Source organism: Panicum hallii, chromosome 9 (genome assembly GCF_002211085.1).
Source record: "Panicum hallii strain FIL2 chromosome 9, PHallii_v3.1, whole genome shotgun sequence".
In the NCBI taxonomy this organism is placed as follows: Eukaryota; Viridiplantae; Streptophyta; class Magnoliopsida; order Poales; family Poaceae; genus Panicum; species Panicum hallii.
The window spans coordinates 9,023,410-9,044,566 of NC_038050.1; the positions used below are offsets into that span (position 1 = coordinate 9,023,410).

Here is a 21,157-nt window from a genome sequence, read left to right on the forward strand (position 1 = left end):
CGATCTTCTAGTGAGATCTTGTATGTTTGACAAGAAAGAAAGAAAGTTACTACTACTATGGTGGTGGTGTATGTCCTGTTGACTTATTTTGCCGTTCATTTTCTAGACAAAGTGTTCTCAACTGAGCTGAGTTATCCAGTGTTCAACAGCTAACTAGATCTAGGGTGGGGAAGCAGGGTTGATGGGCAGCATGACACATCAACCCAAAAAATAAAAAAGTGGATCCCCTCAACCCTGCTTCCCCAACCTGACCCCTTTGAGAGCAAGAACATAAACTATAATAGCAAAGAAATAGTATGCATGATACCCGTGAATACATGGCAAAGACACAAGCTAGCAGACCAATTTCTGCATTAACATTTTATTACAAGCTAGCACCGTGAAGCCATCATTAGGAGTACAGTGATAAACATCAAGGATTTTTTTTTCATTTCTCCCTTGATTAGCACACACACGCATGACACTCGTGAAATATTACATTACACAGCTTCCGGTAGATAGTCCTCTCCAAACACCTTTTCACCTGTATGCACGCGAAAAAGATCACAAAATAAAGCTCAACGGACTTGAATATCAGATGATCCAGCAAAAAAAAAATGATGAAGACAAATAAAAATGTTTTTTTATTACTAATTAGAAAAGATCTGGCTGGTGTTGCGTGCAATGTTTACCGGCAAGCACACGGCGCGCGGCGAGGCGATCAGTCGCTGTCGCTGCTGCTGCTGCTGTGGCCGTCGTGGTCGTGGTGGCCCTCGCCGTGCTTCTTCTCTTTCTTCTTCTTCTTGTCCTTCTTTTCCTTGTGGTCCTTGTCGTCCTTGTGCTCGCCGGACTTGTCGCCGTGCTCGCCGGTGATCTTGTCCTTGATCTTCTCGACGATGCCCTCCTTGTGCTCCCCGTCCTTCTTGTGGTGCTCCTCGGCCTTCTTGTGCGCCTCCGCCTTCTTGTGCTCCTCCTCCTTCTTGTGGTCGCCCCCCATGTGGAGGGTCTCCTCGATCTTGTGGATGATGCCCGACATGGTGGTGGTGCTCTCTCTGGCTGCCTCCTCCTTTGCTCAAGAGGGAAATGGGGTTGGAATGCGATGCGGTGGTGATCTGCCCTGCCTCTTCGGCGCCGGTATTTGTAGAGCGCCGAGGTGGTCCGTGACTTGCGGTGGGGTGTGTGAGGAAACGGAAGGCCGATCGGATAAGAAGGACGTGATGGTGCTAAAAAAAAGAAAAATAATAATTGGAGGTAGCAATTGCTTTGTCTACCAACTATTGGTACCAACCGTTTCGTTCCATATTTTGCATATTCGTCTTTGCTGGATATTTTGCCTTGTCTACAAAAGAGAGCTAATAGTAAAAATATGATCAAATATCATGAAGCATAAATTGACGGTAAAAAGAAATGAATATGAATTTGAGCTTCAAATAAATGGGTTTGGCGAGGCTTCTAGGGCAAAAAATGGACGGTAAAAAGTTAACGCACGCGCCGCGGTTTTCAATTTATGCACTAAATAAGTATGCTCCATGGGGGGTTGCGTAGAGTTTTCCTCCCTAGATCCGGGTCATGTTAGCGCTAGCATCGTTTTCTGATCTCTACGTGGCGCCATCAACGTGTGAGGTAGTAGTAGAGAGGACCGGTCAGGTAGGTCGGCGTACGACAAGTGGGAGTGGCTGCACCGCCCAGCCCACCGGGCTAACCGCACGGCGACGCGCGCCGCGTGGACTCCGACGGCGTTGTCGGCAGCAGCGGCAGACGAGTGTACGACGCGGCGTTGGAGCCTGGCACCGCGGCCGGCGTCGTCCCGCGGAGCCCGTGCCGGCCAGTGACCGCCTGCCGCGTGCGCGCGGGTCACGTTATCTGCGCGTACTGGCCGGTGCCGCCCTCAGGTCCTTTGCCTCTCCGTACCTCCTCCTCGCTCGAGCTCATCCGAGACAGAGAACCGTGAGCGCAAGTGTGTGTGCAGCCGTGGAGGTGCGATAACCGCGGACTTCAAATTTTTATTTTATTCTAGATAATCTAAGGATTGATACTAAGTTGGATTAAATTAAAAATATATAAATACTAAGTTGGATTACGAAGAGAGAGGTCACTGGAACCATGATCCGTTATCTCTATCTGTAGCTAATTAATCAGAGTGAGAAGAAGATATTAAGTCGTCGCAACGCAAGAGGCACACGAGCAACGGTAAACTCTTCCCAATGCAGTTCTGCTGCGAGCCTGCGAACATTCGTGGATTTCAAGCTCAGACACGCAGATCCGGCCTGGACGGTTGTTCTCCATTGAGCCAAAAATACAACGCGGAAATTCATGACCTCAGGACATGGTTCCCACTCAGGCGCGCGAATGCTCGATGCCGGTTGCACTTGCACCCCACCATCTCCGCTTTTTTTTTCTTTTCTTTTTTTTTTGCAAATGGAGAACGGAATCTGATGCGGCATGTCGACATGTAGCACGGATTTGACCCGTAACGGTATCCATCCATCACGCTTGTATTTTTCATTTGTGCGAAATCTACATCTAGCTCAGAAGGATGCGTCGCCATAAATACTGTCACCGGAGCTTGTTGAACACCACGTTTGGCTGCTTGTCTTGTTAAAAAACTTGGTACTCTTGTACATAGAAACTTGCTCAAATGCTCATGGCATAAAATACACGTCGTCTTATTTTATGTCATTAGACTCACCTCTTCGTTGTTAAATATACGGCGTTCTGGGGGTACGTCCGAATCAAAAAAAAACGACGACATTGCATCAGTGTTTCGAATTTTCGATGGCAACGACGGCATTACAACACTAGCGAGCAAACTTATAATCAGTCAACGTGCCATCTAAATCTTGTTGCGTGAGAAGCATTCCTGATAAACTGGTAATACTCCCGATCTGGAACATGAAAATGTGCAGAGGCTTCGAGAAACATCACACATGGACCATTGCATATATAGTGCTCGAAGCACCCCAGTCAGACAGTGTTATTTAGAAGTGTTAAATAAAATCTGTTTATAAATAAAATCTGTTTATAAAACCCATCACATCAAAGAGAATCTTGCTATTTAGAAGTGTTAAATAAAATCTGTTTATAAAACTTTTTGCACAGATGGGTGCTAATTCGCGAGACAAATTTAATAAGCCTAATTAATCCATAATTTGCCACAGTGATGCTACAGTAATCATCCGCTAATCATGGACTAATATACCTCATTAGATTCATCTCGCGAATTAGCCCTGGGGTTCTGCAATTAGTTTTGTAATTAAACTTTATTTAATATTTCTAAATGACAAAATTCTCTTTAACGTGACACCTCTAAACTTTAGACTCTAGGAAACGAACACACCCTCAGACAGGAATTCTGAACCTCTGACCAAGCAGTGGAAAGCAACCACCTGATGCTCACTGCAATTCAATGGCACATAAACAGAGCGACATGGACATCAAACCACCCTGCCAGCCAATGATAATCCATACCCAAGATATCATGATTCCAAAAGATCTAGATGCATTGCGATAGTAGAATTAGGTCATCGACTGGCGTTAAGAGTTAGTCGAAAAGTAGGCAGCTCATAGCTACATTCAGAGCACAAGCTCACACTGGTCAGGAAAGATACCCGGGGATAAAAGACATGCGAAGCAAGGATCATGCCAAAAGTCTGGTGCCATCGCAAATGCTTTGCGGGTAATAACTATGTTAATAGAGAGCCTATCTGTCACGTCAATGATAACCTGTTACAGCAGACCTACTTCCTTCACCAGAGCAGCCATGTCACTTGCCCCTTAACTTTTCAAGGTCAGGGAGATCTGCAAACAGACGAACCTGTTAGAAAGAGCATGAAGCATGAATGATTGCTAGTTTGTTTACTGGGCAGGTATTAGAGTCGTTGTGTAATTCACGCAAATAATGTTTGAATATCTTCTAACTCTGAAGTGCACGCGGACAATGAAAACGAATATTGCCTGGCTACCATGCATAAGATGAAAGATAATGGAATGAATAAAAAGAAAACTGGCGACTCTGAAAAAGGTCTGTATCCAAACAAAATTCAAGTGAGCTTCTGTATGTCATGAGTGAAACGTGCAGTTTACATCTAGAGCCTAGTGGGTAGGTTCCATCAAGGAAAAACTTGTTCACATTAATAAACCTCTGTACTCTATCAAGAAGTGAGGGACAGAGAGAGCTATCAAGAAGTGAGGGACAGAGAGAGCTATCAAGAAGTGAGGGACAGAGAGAGAGGACTTTTAGTACAAGATGGGCACTCACATAGCATCCCATCATCATCATCACTTTCATCTCCTTCATTGGCCTGCAACAATATGAAGATGTCTATGACTCCAGGTTTACAAGAGCTACATTCAAACCAACAAAAAACTTGACTATACTTCATACCCCATCAAAGTCATCATCTGAATCCCCCGAGGCTTCTGCAAGAAATTGCTTGTCAGGTACGAATTAATACATCAAAGAAGGCAACATTTGTGAAGAAATCAGAAGCTGCATTATACAAGGTGTGTGACTCTAGCGACTGAAACAAGGCATAATAATGGTAGGCTCCATGATAAGATAGCAGTTATGTAGCCACTGTATGTAACATTGAAACTACTACTACTTCAGATGAAAATTACAGGTAAAACTTAATTAGTCTGTCACCAAAATACTCATTTATTGTCATGCAATACATCAATGCCTAAGGAAACTAAGAATATATATTATGGACTTGTTACTTGACCCTCGGAAACAACTATAGCATTAATGTGATGAAACCTGGATCTGGCTGAAGTTTAATGAAACCAACATTGATACTAGAAACATAAAAAAAAAAGCAACTTTAAGAGAAAGGTCTGAATTTGTGATCCATTGTAGCTTGTTAATAACTAGTTTAAAAATCAAGGATCTCGCATCCACTCCCACCGCAAATTCAAGTTCCATCAAAAGAATACATATTTCATCGATGTGAACTAGTTAATTGCAACATGACTTTCTTTTTATAACCCTCTAATAATGAATTCAGAATGCCTACAGAACAAAAAAAAATGCATGTATCTGTGCGTGTAGCTCTAATGCACATACCAGACTCTTCATCCTCATCGCACCATTTGTTCCAGTCAACTTTGATGTATGGATGCTTTTCCTCTGACTTCAACAAGCGCTTCCACCAACCTTTCTTTTCCTTCTGGATTGAACAGATTATGTTTCGCAAGCCCATCTTTGTCTTTGTTTTACTTCCCTATAGAGTACCAAGCACAGTTTATGGTTAGCCACTAACAATTCACATGAGAAATTTATGATGACTTTCACCAAGACTGGCTTGCAATTCGTTTGTTGACATTGAGCCCATATTGAAATCCAGAATAGCAACCAACAAATACCTACCTCTGGCAGTACGGAATCAAAGAGCTCCAAAGTGAAGCTAAAAGGTTCCCCATGGGCAACAGCTGAGAAAGTAAAGAGGCCCTTAGGTTCAGTCTTCAGCTCAACATCTTTTGCATCTGGCAATGAGATAGTCAAGTAAATCTTCTCAGAGCGCTGAGCCCACAGAACCTCAGGTTGGCGGCTGCATGCCAAAGAATAGACGGCATGTCATACCAGAAAAAAAAATACACTTCGAAAATGATATAAAATATATGCTTATTCTAAAACTTCAATTGATTGCAAGATTCCAAACATCACAGGTAACCAAAAAAATTGATACGATTGTGGAGACAGACAAGTAGAGTCTAGTGCCAAAAAAAAGTTCACTAGAAACAAGAACACTGACATAGGCAGTTCATCGTATAACAGATATGCAATGAACACTGACTTCGACCTTTGTTCCATTCGTGCCATTTTAGGTGACAAGAAATAATTAGGTGTCACCAGCCAAATGCAAAACACAACTGCTGGACAAATGGAAGTCAATTTAACTAAACTGTAACCAAATGCATGTCCTGACAAACATGCGATGTACAGAGCATTCTGCAGATGTCCGCATGTTGCACAATAGACTTGCAACCCATTTCAATGTAACAGTAACTGCAAGAGCACTATAGATCAAAAGTAAACAGAAGCATTCCAGAGCATCAACCAAACAGGGGCGGACCCAGCATAGGACATGGGTGTACACATGTGCACCCGATAATTCTTGCAAACGAAATCGAAGTTAGTAGGTAATATATTGTAACTGGATTCAGATCCGAATACAAATAGTTTTGTTAGGGTTTGGGGTGCTCCGTCTCGCACAGCAGAAGGAAAGAGAAGGGGCGCGCATACCTGGAGGATGCGCTCGTCGCCGGCAAAGGGCTGGGCGAAGACAGGACAAATGGCGCCGCCGCTCGCCCAGTCATCGCCGCCAGGGAAGGAAGAGCAAGGGAGGAGAGACGAGAGTCCGACAGAAGGGAAAGGTTTAAGAAACAGAGGGAGGAGATGAACCTGAGGCCTGAGCGGCTGAGCCCTGAGCGGGAGGGCTGTCAATGAGCCGACCTCGACCGAGCCTGCCACGTAAACCGGAGGATCCCGAGCCGTGGTCAATCTGAGCCTGAGATGTTTAAAAATTATGATAGAATAATTTTACTGATAACAGATAAGGAGAAATAACGCTAACGCTAATCTTATTGGAAATTTTATGGATATTAAATATTATATCACATCAGCAAATTTTGCTAACGTGTCAGAATCATTATAAGAAGAGAGAAAAGAGAGTTTTACAGAATATCAAAGAAGTTTCATCCCCGTAATACTCATCCGATTCAGTTACCAAGTTCACGGTAGTGCAATGAAACTATACGCTAAGATTGGTCTAAAAGATTTAATTCGATAAATAAATGGAAAGAGAAGCATATCTTGATATTTAGTGTTATTCCTTCTATTTTTTTTGACAGTCCTATTTTTAAAATTGAATTATTCTCTTTTGATATCCCATTTGAGTTGACATCTTGAGAATAATATGGATGGTCGTTCGATATTGCCCGTAGCAATGTATGGGCATATTTGCTTGGATTATAACAAATTATTCCAACTAAAAACTCTTATGCTACCTAAGTATTAGAAAACATGCCCTACAACACTTTAAATCATATAGTGGAGCAAAATATCACACTGATAGATATCTTATGTGATAGCTATGTAACAACTAATATAAGCTGGAAAAAATACTAGACGATCGTATACCAAATATGTGAAATCTTTATTATTGATCTTGAGAAGGTATTGCCTAAAGAGGAACAGAATTATATTTAAGTAATGATTTTTAGTTTGTAAAATAATATATGTTTCACATCTAGCTATAATGACTTTTATTTAGAATATGGTTAAGTAAAACAATATTTTTAGAGATTACGTATACCAAATTTTAAAATCTAATCCGTCACCGCAACCAAACAAGCAACCCCATTATGCTATTCTAAGATGAAGCAAACAACACAACCACTGCATAGAAAATTCTAATGAAAAATAATACAGCAGATGTTCCAATACCAAAATCTCTATTTGACAATTTAGTACTAACGCCCCTAATGCAACATTTCCAGATACTGCAATCGATTACATAGCCAAAATAAATTCTATTCACCAACCCACAAAACTCTTCTGATCCTGTAATCAATCAAGCAACCCATCAACCAACAGGTACACAACCACCCTAGGAAGGTGATGCTCTATCAATCCCAATGCCAGGAGCCCAACCATTCCCTAACTCCCAAGAAAAGAAGAACAAACGCGACAGCTTCTCCGTTCCAAAACCCTCGTCCATCCACGAGGCACGAAGCCACGTAACAAGACTATCGGGAAAAACAGGATAGGAGAAGGCAGGGAGGGAGCGGCTCATGGCGGCGGTGGAGTAGGGTTCGTGGATTGGTGGTGGGAAAGCGAGGGTGCACGGAAGGAGAGAGAGGAGGAGAGGATGATGAAGCACAGCGGGTGCTGTTTGCGCTTCACTTGCTGTCGCACATTTATTTTCCGGAGCAAAATTCCCGAACTGCCCCTACCCTTCAAGAGAATTCTTATTTTTGCACCCACCTCCGTCATTTCTTCAATACCCTTTACTCACCATTAAAATACATCTTCGTAGCAAGATAGCGGTTTCAATTTGTCCAAGCGCTTGAAAATACGCCTTCGAATATAGATGTCTAGATGGCCCGCGGCCTAGCAACCCAACACGAAGCATGTATTTTTGGCCCGGCAGCTTGCCTCTCTCTCGCGCGCCGCCACCCTTCTCATGCTCGAAGCTCCTCCCCTCCGCCGCCGGCGCCACTTCCCGGTCTCCTCTACTCCACCCTGGCGTCGCTCCCCTTCTCCTCTCCTCCGTCACCGGCACCGCTCCCCTCCCCCTCTCCTCAACCACTGGCGCTGCTCCCAGTCTCGTCTACTCCACCTCCGGCGCCGCTCTCCCTCTCCTCTTCTCTGTCACCAACGCCACTCCTCTCCCCCTCTTCTCAACCGCCGGCGCCACTTCCCCTCCTCCCCTCTTGCGCCGACGCCACTTCTCCTTCCTCCCCTCCGCCGCTGCCGCTCCCCCTCTCCTCTACTCCACTGAGCCGCCGCCTCCTTCCTTCGTGGGCTGTGGAGTGGCACGGAACGCGCAATATGCTCGTACTTCATGGGCTGGTCCGACACGAAATAGACCCGTGAGTTCTTACCTGGACCAACGACGCGGTACGACGGGTGATCCGAAATGGCCTGTTAATATGGTCATACTAGATCTAACTCGATCAGTTCGTACCTGGACCCGTCCGGGAGGTGCCAGACGGCCCGAATAGCCATCTATACCTTCTAACAATAAAAACGGTGACTCCGTGAGCACGGGCGGCCGTGCCTTCGAATGGAAGGCAGCGGCGCAGCGCGGTTAATCACCGTCCCATCGCCCGACCGAATCAAGCAGCTCTCCAATAGTAGTGTACCACCTGTCTCCTTCCACGTCACAGCTCCACCGCGGCCCCACCTCCCGGTCTCTACTTCCCATCCCTTCAAAATTGATTCAATTTAAAAATAACAAAACAAGAGAGGGGGCCAACGAGAAAAAGAAAGAAAGGAAGGAAGAAACCCCCTCGCCTTCCTCGATCTCGACGACACCGGCCGACGCGGCGATGGAATACTCCGGTGGCGGCGGCGGCGCGACGCTGTCGGAGATGTACCAGAGCGCGCGGCGGCTGCTGCTCTCGGCACGCGACGGCGTGGCCCGCGTCGAGCGCCTCGCCTCGGCGCCCACCTCGTCCTCCTACTCCTCGGCGCCGCTCGTCGGGGGCGGCGCCCCGGGGGACCCTGCGGTCGCCGAGGAGGTGCGGCGGGAGGTGGCGCAGATCCAGGGGCTGTGCGCGCAGATGGATCGGCTCTGGCGGTCCATCCCCGGCAAGGGCCAGCGGGACCTCTGGAAGAGGTGAGGATCTTCCCTGAATTCCTGATTCCTCTTAGCTTCTCGGTTATAAATTCTTGTGCCGATCGTGGATCAGTGGTTAGGTCATAGAGATCTCGCTGCGCTTGGGTTCTAGGTGTGCCGCAGATCACAGCTTCATCTTACCGAACTTTGTCATAGTATTTGCTTGTTCAGTTCCGAGGACTTGAAGTTTTGTGCCAAGAGGGGGGGAGTTGAACTTAATTTAATTTACAATGGCTTTAGGCACTTGTGTCGATTATGTACGCAATACGGTATGTTGGTTTGTACCTGGTACACTGCTACTTGGTTGGCCTTAGGCGTTCAAGTCTTTAGTTATGCATTGGAAGTGATGAAGAATTAGCATGTTGAAACTGTTGTTAGTGTGTCTACTTCAGTGCTTTTCTTGACCAAAAACCAGACAAATAGGCTTTTATATTAAGATAATTCTGAAGTTTTGTCTTGCCCATAATGCCATAATGGTTAACAGGGGATGGATAAATGAACTAAGTATTGATGGGATACTGATACTCTAATTGGACCTCCCAGAACATATTTTCATTTTCCTATGAGCCAGAGATTTTAATTGAACGTGCTTAATGAATAATGGGTGCCTCCCCAGCACATGCTTTTCTTTTGTCATGAGCCAAGAATTTTAACTGGACTTTTCTAAGTACTGGGTCAAAACAAAGTAATAAGTAGCGATCTTACACTATCATCTTCATTAGTTTATTGTCAATTGTGAAATTGCCGCTGTAACTTAAGCTGATTAGGATGCAAGCTTGATAACCACCATTATGCTAATTTCAAAGGTTAATCAGCAAAAAGAAATTGTGTTGCATCCTAATTTCATGGTTCATATTAGGAAACTTAATTTTACAAGAATTTGGATAAGCTATCATACAAGCAGACATGTACGATTTTCAGTTCCTACTCGTTTCTAATAAGAGATTGTGCTGCTTGACTTTTGAATTGCATTCCAATTACCAGATCATCTAGTACTTTGCATGGATTTGGTGTTTGAAGTTTGAACTTTTCCACATTGGATCACAGGAAACTGTTCTTCCTTGTGTGCACTTCTTTAAGCCTTAATTTTACCATTTAGGATAGCGATTTCTGCTTCCATTTAAAAAGATAAAGTTTCTAGTACTCTGTCATTTAGTTCAAGAGTTTGCAATAGCAGAAAGGGAAAATCTAGCAGAAATAACTTGAAGAATATATGAAACTAATATGCTGAGGTCTGTGGAACTGTGGTGTGTGGCAGTGCTGCTTGGGCTGTCCAAATTATTCATACCAATGCCCCTGAATTTCACAGAAATTGTTTAATCATTAGAATGGGAGTCTATGTCCCACTGATATTATAAGTTTGAAAGATTGATCTCTTCAGGGAGGTTTTACATTTTCTGGTTGTGTCGGAGAAATGCTATAGGATATGCATTAGGCTGTGAAGTTCACTTCTCCCTGCTGCATGTAGAAAGTTTAGTTTCTGTAGTTGGTAGTAGTAGGAGTTCTGTAGATGTAGTTTTCCAAGTTTATAACATTATTTTGTGTTGCCTTGGCAGAAAAGTGGAGCAGCTGTCTGAAGAGGTTGATTCACTGAAGGAAACCATTGACAGGCATACTTTGCGTCAACAAAAGCGGATTCTCGAAGCAAAAGAAAGGGCAGAACTGTTTGAGAGAGCTGTAAGAAATTCTTCGCGCAAAGCTAGAATCATTTTTTTCTGTATGATGATTTCAATTGATTAAAGAGTTGAAAATTCCTGTTGCAGAATGGTGAGTCCTCACATGTCCTTCGAATATTTGATGATGAAGCCCAGGCAATGCAGTCAGCTCGTAGCTCCTCACGTATGCTCGAAGAAGCTTACGAGACAGGCGTCGCTATCCTTCACAAATATGCAGACCAGAGGGATCGACTTAAGGTAAAAAAAGAAGAAGTATCTATTGAAGAAGAGCAAAAGATTTCTGAGGCTGCAATCAATCTTCATTGCTTTTGATGCTTTAACTTCTGCCTGCTAATATCCATCTTCACTGCACTGCAGAGTGCTCAAAGGAAAGCTTTGGATGTCCTGAACACAGTTGGTCTATCAAACTCTGTTTTGAAGCTTATCGAGAGGCGGCACCGCGTGGACAAATGGATCGCATATGCTGGCATGATCATTACCGTAGTTGTGATGATTGCGTTTTGGCGGTTGACGCATTAGTGCTGCACTCTGTTGTCTTTCTGTTCGAGATATGTATGTGCAAATCGGGGAGATAGGCCGGATACTCGGATGGTGAGAGTTTCCGAGAGTTTCATGCTGGTCGTGGACCAGTGTAAGCTTGCTCTGGCTGATCCTATGTATGCACCGTTTTGGCCGGTTGATGGCCGCACAAGTGTAAAAGCAGATTCTTCACGGCATCTTTTACAGGTTCGACGCAGGCATCCATATGCGTTAAGTATTCAAATTCCTTCTTTGTATGCACACCGCTGTGTAGTCTATTGCTACGACTTTCATGTAAGTACACATGTGCCCTTGATGCAAAAGTACAATGGCATTATCTATTTCTGTACAAAACATTGTATTCATAGCATATGAAGTGGAACTAGGATTCATCAGTGGAAGTTGATCCGGAGTACTTACTGTATGAACTAGGAATTGAATAGAACAATCTTATTAAATTTTTAGAAGAATAAAATAGAACTAGGTTCTGATGTAACTAGTCGTCTGTGTCTACCATGTCCGGCTCGTTTGGAGCCACGAACTGCCAGTTTACGACTACGAATCCTGCTGAAGCGTTGGAGCTCCGCGGGATGGTTGATTGGTTGAAACAACGAAAGTTTTTCTCAACACTAAGCTCGTTTCAAAAAGAAAAAAAAAACACTTGAAAGCTAACCAATTTCAAGGATAAGAGTCTCCTTTTTTTGAAGGTGATATAGGTGAAATAAGCTTACTTTTTCGGGCTGAACCTAATGATCGAACGGAATGGCTACCCACCAGCTGCGTCTTTTGCGGACCTGATGGACCACAGTTTTGAAGGCTAAATATGGATGGTATAAAAGGAAGGAAATTGAACTAGTACAATTTTGGACATGACATTATCTGGAATATACAATTGTGACTAGTACTAAGTTTTGTTATTAAATTAACAGAACTAGAAAAAAATGCACTAACAATAAAACTTCTCTTTGAGGCAAATATACTCATAAAATTTCCATGTACTCGAACTCAACGTATAAAAATTAATTCGCAGCCAAAGTTTGGTTTGCACATACAATGGTTGATACGTGTACATCCGAAACGTAACTTTCTGCAAGAGGGATATTAGGTAGCAGCTGGATCAAGACCCAAGGGGCCAAATAAATGGACTAGATTGGACGAGGAAAGTAGTTAAGTACTTTAAGTATAAGCTTAGGCAAGGTGCTAGTCCAGTCTCGACTCCTTTTTTCTTATGAGGGGTTAGTCTTGACTCCTGAAAGATGAAATGGGCGAGAAAAACCATGGAGCGCATGACACGGCGGAAAGCTTCCACCTTGCCCGTACGCCCTCTCTACACAAAACCACGGTGGTCGCTGGCGTTCACATGGCACGGCAACTCGGCAAGCTGACAAGTGACTCAATTCCGCGGCTCGCCCCTCCCCGGATCGCACCGGCCGAGCGCATCCCCGCCGTCCATCCGGTCGCCGGGCCCGCCAGCCGCCCGAGCGGTTTCCCAGCGAAAACGCGGGCGCCCGCCCGGGCGAGCGAGCAGAGGCAGGCCAGGGCGACCAGCCAAACCTTCCTCCTCGGTCGTCCTGGAACCCGAGGCCACGTCCATGGTTCCGGGGGAAAACCCACTGCTGCCTGCTGGTATCACCGCTCCGCGTCGTCCTGGACGGGCGAGGGCCCCCACACCATACCGATCGCCCGCGGTTTCTCACCACCACACCGCTGGGATCCGCCATTCCGCCTGCGCCGAGCTAGCCAGCCACAGCTGCTCTCTTTATACGCGAACGCGCCTGCTGCTTCCAGTCCCCCGCGCGCATGCTCCTGCTTACCCGTCTAGGTCTAGGTCTAGCTCCCCCCCCCCCCTGCTGCCGCGCCGCGGTTCTTGCTGCTGGTTTCTCGTCGGCGCGGCGACGGATCCTCGAACGGCGCGGAAAAGAAGATTTCCTTGTGATCTGATTTGAACGAGAGGCGAGCATTAAGCTAGCGCCTTCGGCTCCGGCGTCTAGCTGCTGCGTGGGCCGGGGTTTGATGACGACCGCGCCGACGTCGCTGCTCCAGCGGCTGCTCGCGGCGTGCCGCCGCGCGTTCCGGGGCCCCGGGACCGTGCCGGCGCCCGACGACGTCGCCCTCATCAGAGGCATCCTCGGTACGTACGTACATGAATCTAACGAACTTGGGATGCATCTGTTTGCTACTCTATTCTTCTTCTCAGTAGCAGTCTCACACTTCAAGCTACTCCTATCCAACGAGCACTGTTCCGACTTATCTCTATCACTGAACCAGAATTCACGAGGAGTATTCCTTCAGAAAAAAAAAAGAACTCACGAGGAGTAGAAGTTGTGAATCCTTTTGATTTTGCGCGACGCTGCAAGTGAATCAGCCGGATCGAGGAATTAGACTGCAGCTTGTTCTCGTCGGAAAGGAACATGCATCATGGCCATGGGCACACAGGTCTGCCGCACCCTGATTTAGAGCGGCATGCAGCGGCTTCTCACAATCTTTTATGTGCCGGCATGCATGGCGCTGTATGGCGATCTACTTTACTGCTGGATCTGGTTATCTGCATGCCACCATGCATCTGGTTTCAAATCTTGACTAGTCTGAGCTGGGTTCGGCAGGGCATGCATGCTGCACGCACGGCACCAGTGCACCTAGCTTTTCTTTGTTTTGTTTTTTTACCAAGTCACCATGGGTGTCGATAGCTAACATCGCCTGCCACTAAGTCAATGCAATAGGTTCCACCACAAAGTAACGTAGCCAGCTGAAGTACTGTGTAGCCGCTCGCTGTGCGTTTCGGGCACAATCAAGAATCGGCCTTGACCATTTCGCTAGCTAATCATGTCGTCTGCAGACAAGATGGGACCAGAAGACGTGCACCTGAGCGCCGTCACCAAGGCCGCCGCCGACTCCGGCGTCCAGAGACGACGGCGTCGGATCATCACGCGCACCACCATCCACGAGTGCGCAAACTTCTCGGTACGGAACGATCGAGCCGAGACGCGTGCATGTGCATCGATCCCACACTGACGTGTGTTCTTCATTCTCACCGGAGGAGCCTGCCTGGTATCTATCTCTGCGTGCAGGTCGTGGTCTTCCTGCTGCCCCCGGGCGCGGTCATCCCGCTGCACGACCACCCGGGGATGACGGTGTTCAGCAAGCTGCTCCTCGGCTCGCTGCACGTCACCTCCTACGACTGGGCAGCCGGGGCCGGCGCCGTCCCGACCCCACGTGATGGTCATCCGGCGGTGAGGCTGGCGAGGCTGGTGCTGGACGCCGACCTCCGCGCGCCGTGCGGCGCGCTGGTGCTGTTCCCGGAGTCCGGCGGCAACATGCACCGGCTCGCCGCGGCCACGGCGTGCGCGGTCCTCGACGTGCTCGGCCCGCCCTACTCCGGCGACCGGGACTGCATCTACTACCAGGACCTCCCGTACTCCCAGCACCGCCTCCTTGCCTGCTGCGCAAATGGTGACGATGAGGCCGCCGGCGGCGACGTGCGTGCCGGTGCCGCGGGTGATGATGAGCATCGTCGCCGTCAGGGGGCGCGCCGCCTGGGGTGGCTGCTGGAGACGGGCAGACCCAAGGAGCTGGAGATGTACGAGCTAGGTGCCGTGCAGGGGACCTCCGATCCTGGCCGTGTAGGCTGCAGAAGCACCGGCGGGCATGCTGACAGCAGAGATCGATCAGATCGTGCAGCTAGCCGCGCAGATGCATGAGGTAGAAGTACGTTCCGTGTCTTCGTTCGTTAAGTTGGCTCGTTGCCAACAGCTTCAATTCAGACTTTCAGTATACGCAGCACAGACGACCTTGTAATTACGTGTTGGCAAGATTGGTATCGTGCCCGAACGCCCGGACCAATCGGTTGTTGCTTTGTAGGAAGTGGATGAGCTAATGATATAGTCGAGTGTTTTGAGTCCTCCGGCATTCATTTCGTGATTCGTGCTCTCGGTCCTCTTCTTCCCCAACTCCGTCAGGTTCTACAGGCTAGCCTGCCGCCCGCCGCCGGCCGGCACCATCCTTCTGCGGCTAACCGCTGCATGTTGGCTTAGGTAGTTAGGTTAAGAAGAGAATCGCGGGTAGCCGAGCAGACCCAATCGAAAAACACACGCGCATGTATATGTTTACGGTTGATTTGCCTCCGCATTCTTTCCGTGCACACGCTGAAACTTGGGTTGATTGGCAGCTGGAGTTAGTAGCTAGCGTGGCATGCCTCAGCTTACCAAGACTCGGCTGGAGCTTTGGCAATGGAAAGGAGAACGCAATGGAGCAACGACGCACACGTACGTCTCCAACGGCCCTCTCAGAAATCAGAATCCAGGCAGCGTGCGGATTGGATCCATGCATGCATGGTCTCGACACACCGTGGCAAAATATAATAAACATATAAATATAGTACTACTCCTCAACCCCTGCTTCCTTGTCCGCTCCGGCGAGCAGTGGGCGAGCCTCCCGCCCGGTTTCCGGAATTGGCAATCCAGCGTGCCGCCTGCTGCTCCCACATCCGGTTTCTTTCGCCATCGCAGCTACTTGATCGGGTATACTAGCACCACTTGAGCTCTCTTGCTTGCATTGGTCGCACACCTAGCCATGACTGCGAGCTCCTCTTTTGGCCCACGCCATACACTTGAGCTTTCGGCCGGGTTGCAGATCATCAGACGGGGATCGATCCGGAGCGCAACCTGCACTTTATTAGCCTCTTTTATTCCAAGGTCGCTGTCCCGTCTTCCCCTTCTTTGCCGCCCCCTCTCTGGGAACTTTTTTTTGGGAACTTTTCATCCGAAACTTTTCGCGTCCTCCCTTTCTTCGAGAAACGGAATTAAGCAGATACGGGGAATTATCGCACGATTTCTTGGTCAAGTTGAATCACTTTCCGCCGTGATCTTCTTCGTTCTCAATCGTCGCGGCCTCAGCGTCGGTCGTCAGCGACCTCACCATTCCGCCGCCTCTCGGCGACTCGCCGCATCCACCGCTCGCCGTGGCTGCGCGCACGACGGCGGACCTCATCCGCCGCTTCCTCCAGACTCCTCTTGCGTGGAACCGGAGTCAGGGTCCTCGTGCAGGTGCTGCTCACGCGCAGGCCTGAGGACCTGCGTGCGGGACGATCCGCTTCCACCGCCGGCCTCGCGTTGGGGTCTCTGGCGAGATCATGTCGGCGGACTGGAAGGGGAGGCCATGGCCATGGAAGAGCAAGCGCGGTATGGGATCTATGCAAAAAAGTTGGATCCATATTAGGGTTTTTGTGTAAATATCCATCCTAAATGTTTCTAAAAAACACCGATTGTTTAATCGCGATCCGATCCAGGAGATTTTATGTAAATGGTACCTTCCAATAGTTTTGAAAAGCACCCCGAAATGGATCGCGGTTAATAATCGCGATCCAAATCGGGGACCCATTTGCAAACTTTTTTGGCCACGACTTCCCCGCTCGGCTGCTCCCTCTCCGGCCCCGGCGACGGCTTCCGCCCCGCCGTCCCTGTTCCTGGCGGGCAACCCGCACAGCATCGAGATGATCCAGGTATTCACCGTCTTTTGCCATGCACAACTGCGGGAGGCGGCGAGGAGACCGGCGGCAAGCTGGCTAGGGACGACGGGATCCCCCGAGGTCCGCCACCGCCGCTCATCAAGGCGCCAGCGTGTTCGCCGTTCTCTGTCTCCCGCATTCTCGTGTTCCGCTCGCTATAGGATTGGATAAACGGATTGACCGGCTTTCTTGATGCGCCTGAGCTCCTGAACTTGAGGCAGACGGCCATCTCGTCAGGGATGCCGCCCTGGATGCCCTTCAACGGCGAGCGCTGACAACATTGGCCAGTGCGCGGTGGACCTCTGCACCTCTGCTGCCGCGAGGAACGACGCAGGGGCTTGGGCGGATACACAGCGCAGGGCGCACCCAGAACTCGAAACCAGTGCTGCTTGAGTTCAGAGTCTCCAGACTTGACTGACCAGAGTGCACAGTTGGTCCGTTGCAGTGATCTGATGCCTTCCAAACTTGATTCAAAATTAGACTGCAAGATCACCACAATGCCTGCATTTATGTATTTCTTCCTCGGACCTCCCTGAAAGAGCAAAAGGACATCAGCAATGCTGGGCAGAACCATCATCTACAATCCAAGCTATCAATTCCCAACGAAACAAAAAAATTCAAGTTCCCAAAAAATCAGTATAACATAGGCATGATATATTCTACAGAAGGATGCTGTTGTTTATGGCGATATGGTTGGCCATCTTACATAAACGAATTTCTACTGGATTTTAAAGAGATGGTCATGCTTTAGTAACAAATTTCTACAGAAGCAGAATGCTTTAGTAAGATGGTATGATAGATTCAAAAGAGATAGTCATGCTTCGCTCTAAAATGTGCAAATTGTTCAGGATTTTCTCCAACCACACAGATCGTAGTGGTGACTCTGCACGATGGATTGTAGTAAGCAGATGTAAGCCCCAAAGTAAATATAGCGCTTGGTTGAACTCATCGGCATTGTGAAAACCATATCATTACTACAAACTTAGTGTATCACCACTAACTAATTGATGACGTGCATATTTCTTGCAGGTGCAGCAAAAGAGACCATGAATAAACTTAGTATATTATCAGCATGAATATGGGTAGTTTGTCCCCTTTTCTCCCTCCATTTCTAAAAATTCTGCAACGACACTCATGGCATCAATCAATAAATCAGTGCCAAGCTGGACACTGGCATTACCCTTCACAAGCTTTGCACCGACACAGTTCTCTCGGTGAACAATCAACTACTATGAACTTGTGAAGTACTCCCTTCGTTCTAAATTTTTAGCAAATTAAGATACATAAATTTTACTACGTATGTAGATATAATGTATATATCGATGTATAGCAAAATCTATAAGTTCAGATTTGCCAAAACGACCTAAAAATTGGAACAGAGAGAGTAACACACAAGAATTTCCTTTTTTTAACAGCAGAGAGGTAAGCCCACGTCAAGGAGCACACGCCTCTGGAATTGAAGAACAGGCGCTGCCTCGGGAATGTTCAAACTTCAAACTCCACTGAAATTTAATCGCACTGACAGGACAGATATGCGAGTAGCATTTGAAATACATAAAAGAAGCAAACTGAAGATTGGATTCAAACTGAAGTGTTTTCCGCCTGAAATAGAAGCTCCTCTGAAACTGATCGAGCAGTGAGCAAGGTGTGCATTTGCTGCTCCTTTTATAGGCGTCCCACTCTACTGGAACCCCGTGAACTTGTCTGGTTCACGACGCCGGGTCGCCGGCGTCGTAGGAGGTGGACGGGGCCACGGTTACAGAACGGGATGGGAGCGCCTGCATCCGCGCGCTTGCGTGCGCGACCAAGGCGGTCGGCGATTCGGCGCCGTGAGGCAGTACCGGTACCTGGCCTCCGGCGGAACTGATGAGGCCAAACACCTCGTCTGGGAGTGGAAGTCGAAAAGCTCGTGAGTCGTGCAAAGCGAAGACCCAACATCCGCTTCCATCCCCAGTAACGCGGATCTCTGGAGCATTCATGTCGCAACCGGCGGCCGGCGGCGGACGGGAATGGGGAGCCATGGCCTTGGAAGAGGGAGCGAGGAGGAACGCAGGCGCGGCGAGGGGGTTTTCTGCAAAAGGTTGGATCAGGGGGCTTTATATAAATGTTCTACCGCAGTATTTTCATAAAACACCCTGAATGAGGGGGTATGTGTAATTATTTGGTACCAACATTTACAGAAAAGGCCCCAAAATGGATCGCGATTATTAGTTGCGATCCAAATTAGGGACCCATCTGCAAAATTTGTTACCCTGGCCTTCCCTTCCGATTCCGGCGGTGGCTTCCGCCCCGTCGCCGTTGTTCCGGGCGGGGAACTGGTTCAGCACTAGGGCGCTCTAGGACGCCAGCGAGAGGCGGCAAGGGCTCGTGTTCCGTCAGAGGATTTGATCGCACTGCTCGGCTTTTTTGGTGCATCAGAGCTCGAGGGAGACGGCCATGTCGTCAAGGCCGGCGGCCTGGATGACCCTCAGCGGGGAGCGCGAGCGTCCACGACATTGTCTTGGGCGTGGAAGATCTCTGCTGCCGCGAGGGACGAGGAGTGGTACAGGGGATGCGCAGCACAGAGCGCGCCCACACTGGAAGCCAGTGCTGCTTCAGAATTTACAGGTTAGAACAGTGACTCACTTTGTCGCTTCAAACAGCACAGATGCGGAGTCGTGCACGAGCTTGATTTGAAAATAGAGTGCAAGCTCACCTTAACGTCTGAACATTATATATGTTTCTTCTGAAATGGGTGACATTCATCTTGATAGCTTCGGAAAGCCTGGAAGTTAGTTGGTCCAATCCTTTCTTCAGCTCAACACAGTTACGCAGATGGTGGTAAATGGCAAGAGGAGCTCAATATCAAAGGTTATACAGCTGAAAATTTCCATTCTTGATCACATCAGCATGGTTCACTTGTCACATGCTCAATAGCCTATGTGCTAAAAGAATATTCAGAAAGAATTAAAGTTAGTAAAGCATACCACCACAAAAATCTAGGATCAAGTTTTCAAAAAAAAAAAACTGGGATCAGGGATGTGGAGAACTAAAGAGCTCATGCAAAACCGAGCTTGAGACGCTGTGGTGCAAGCTACCGTGCACTCCGATAATGGTTGAGGATGCTGTAGGTCAAAAGCAACAATGATGAATGATACAGTAGCTGCTTTCCCCCTGGCATCATATTGCAGTTTGGCATTCTAATTACTCTATGTTCGGTACAGTAGGAAGCTTTTTATTATGCTTAATCTTCATGCTCTCCCTTGCCTGCAGCAATCGATTGGATCCACACGCTAGAATTTCTGAATAATGATATATGGCGCGGGAAGTTCAAAACTTGAACAGGTTACGAAGGAGGGTCATCACGTCTTGATGCCATCTTGATATGCGGATGGGAAATCATTGCAACACAGAGCATTTTTCGTAAAAATTAATGGCAGATGCTGAAAATAACAATGCATCTCGTGGATGAATCCATTTGCCAATCTCACATTAGCGAGATAAGATTTTTCCTATGCCACTAAGCCTATCTCTGTTAGCAAAATTTTTTTTTGCTACTGATATCAAACCAATATACCCATAACCGTTTCGCTAGCGACAATGTCCACTTTGTGATGACGTGTGTACACATGAGCAGAAACCATCCTTGGCCTCACGCGTTTGTAGTGACCGTCAATTGGAACTCCATTTCTATATATACCAGCTATAGCAAAAGAAATGATTTCAGTTCTTCATTCATGGATCTCAAAGCTCGTTTACACTACCAGGGCTTCCTCTTGCACATCCATCCCACCCATCCTACTGCTTGCGCCCGTATAGCGTCAAGTGTCCATCCCCATCTGCTACCACTGTCGTTGGATCCAAAGCACCACCACCACCACCATGCCTTTTGTCATCGCCAGTGCTCCTCTTCTTCCTCATCGACCAAGACTTGCTTCTCTCCTTCTCCTGCTGTTGCAGATACGCCACCAAGATAATATGGTCATATGGGATATCTCCCCCAACCAAATCCTGTGGTGGAAAATTTATGCCGTACACCCTTGCCAGTGTCCTCATTGCTTGCCACCATCTCCCGTGCCACATCATAGGCAAATTATATTTTGCGAAACTTTTAGCAATATTCTTACTTTTTACATGGGTGTTCAATTTACTCCCTA

General features: G+C 47.5%; 4 protein-coding genes across 7 annotated transcripts; 2 read left to right on the forward strand and 2 right to left on the reverse strand.

The window, feature by feature from the left end:
- Positions 1 to 318: 318 nt before the first annotated feature.
- LOC112877097 (dehydrin HIRD11) lies at positions 319 to 1,106 on the reverse strand. The gene is made up of 2 exons (XM_025941303.1): positions 672 to 1,106; positions 319 to 523 (listed from the first exon to the last, which is right to left on the reverse strand). The coding sequence occupies exon 1, from the start codon at positions 1,013 to 1,015 to the stop codon at positions 701 to 703; it is 315 nt and encodes a 104-aa protein (XP_025797088.1). The 5' UTR covers positions 1,016 to 1,106; the 3' UTR covers positions 319 to 523; positions 672 to 700.
- A 2,349-nt stretch (positions 1,107 to 3,455) lies between these two features.
- On the reverse strand, positions 3,456 to 6,415 carry LOC112873531 (co-chaperone protein p23-2). 4 transcript variants are annotated; one of them, XM_025936515.1, is made up of 6 exons: positions 6,224 to 6,415; positions 5,348 to 5,528; positions 5,045 to 5,201; positions 4,364 to 4,395; positions 4,238 to 4,280; positions 3,456 to 3,777 (listed from the first exon to the last, which is right to left on the reverse strand). In XM_025936515.1, the coding sequence occupies exons 1-6, from the start codon at positions 6,295 to 6,297 to the stop codon at positions 3,743 to 3,745; spliced, it is 522 nt and encodes a 173-aa protein (XP_025792300.1). In that variant the 5' UTR covers positions 6,298 to 6,415; the 3' UTR covers positions 3,456 to 3,742. The 4 variants fall into 4 exon arrangements, with proteins under 4 accessions (XP_025792300.1, XP_025792299.1, XP_025792298.1 ...); XM_025936514.1 differs by having other exon boundaries at positions 4,364 to 4,398; positions 6,224 to 6,413; XM_025936513.1 differs by lacking the exon at positions 3,456 to 3,777 and adding an exon at positions 3,815 to 4,154 and having other exon boundaries at positions 4,209 to 4,280.
- A 2,506-nt stretch (positions 6,416 to 8,921) lies between these two features.
- Positions 8,922 to 11,919, forward strand: LOC112873617 (membrin-11-like). The gene is made up of 4 exons (XM_025936627.1): positions 8,922 to 9,323; positions 10,880 to 11,000; positions 11,087 to 11,236; positions 11,357 to 11,919. Exons 1-4 carry the CDS (start codon positions 9,034 to 9,036, stop codon positions 11,516 to 11,518), a joined length of 723 nt encoding a protein of 240 aa, XP_025792412.1. The 5' UTR covers positions 8,922 to 9,033; the 3' UTR covers positions 11,519 to 11,919.
- A 1,526-nt stretch (positions 11,920 to 13,445) lies between these two features.
- Positions 13,446 to 15,407, forward strand: LOC112877309 (plant cysteine oxidase 1-like). Its single transcript, XM_025941559.1, has 3 exons — positions 13,446 to 13,649; positions 14,355 to 14,479; positions 14,587 to 15,407. The coding sequence occupies exons 1-3, from the start codon at positions 13,532 to 13,534 to the stop codon at positions 15,214 to 15,216; spliced, it is 873 nt and encodes a 290-aa protein (XP_025797344.1). The 5' UTR covers positions 13,446 to 13,531; the 3' UTR covers positions 15,217 to 15,407.
- The last annotated feature ends 5,750 nt before the right edge of the window (positions 15,408 to 21,157 follow it).

Bases quoted from the DNA above. Each gene is read 5' to 3' on its own strand.
- LOC112877097 (XM_025941303.1), bottom strand. From the start codon at position 1,015: ATGTCGGGCATCATCCACAAGATCGAGGAGACCCTCCACATGGGGGGC.
- LOC112873531 (XM_025936512.1), bottom strand. From the start codon at position 6,297: ATGACTGGGCGAGCGGCGGCGCCATTTGTCCTGTCTTCGCCCAGCCCT. The intron at 4,399-5,044 runs GTATGTGCATTA...AATTTCTTGCAG, and splicing joins CGATGAGGATGAAGAGTCTG to AAGCCTCGGGGGATTCAGAT. The intron at 4,155-4,208 runs CTCTCTCTGTCC...ACTTCTTGATAG, and splicing joins CATCTTGTACTAAAAGTCCT to CTCTCTCTGTCCCTCACTTC.
- LOC112873617 (XM_025936627.1), top strand. From the start codon at position 9,034: ATGGAATACTCCGGTGGCGGCGGCGGCGCGACGCTGTCGGAGATGTAC. The intron at 11,001-11,086 runs GTAAGAAATTCT...TTCCTGTTGCAG, and splicing joins CAGAACTGTTTGAGAGAGCT to AATGGTGAGTCCTCACATGT. The intron at 11,237-11,356 runs GTAAAAAAAGAA...ACTGCACTGCAG, and splicing joins ACCAGAGGGATCGACTTAAG to AGTGCTCAAAGGAAAGCTTT.
- LOC112877309 (XM_025941559.1), top strand. From the start codon at position 13,532: ATGACGACCGCGCCGACGTCGCTGCTCCAGCGGCTGCTCGCGGCGTGC. The intron at 13,650-14,354 runs GTACGTACGTAC...TGTCGTCTGCAG, and splicing joins CCTCATCAGAGGCATCCTCG to ACAAGATGGGACCAGAAGAC. The intron at 14,480-14,586 runs GTACGGAACGAT...CTCTGCGTGCAG, and splicing joins ACGAGTGCGCAAACTTCTCG to GTCGTGGTCTTCCTGCTGCC.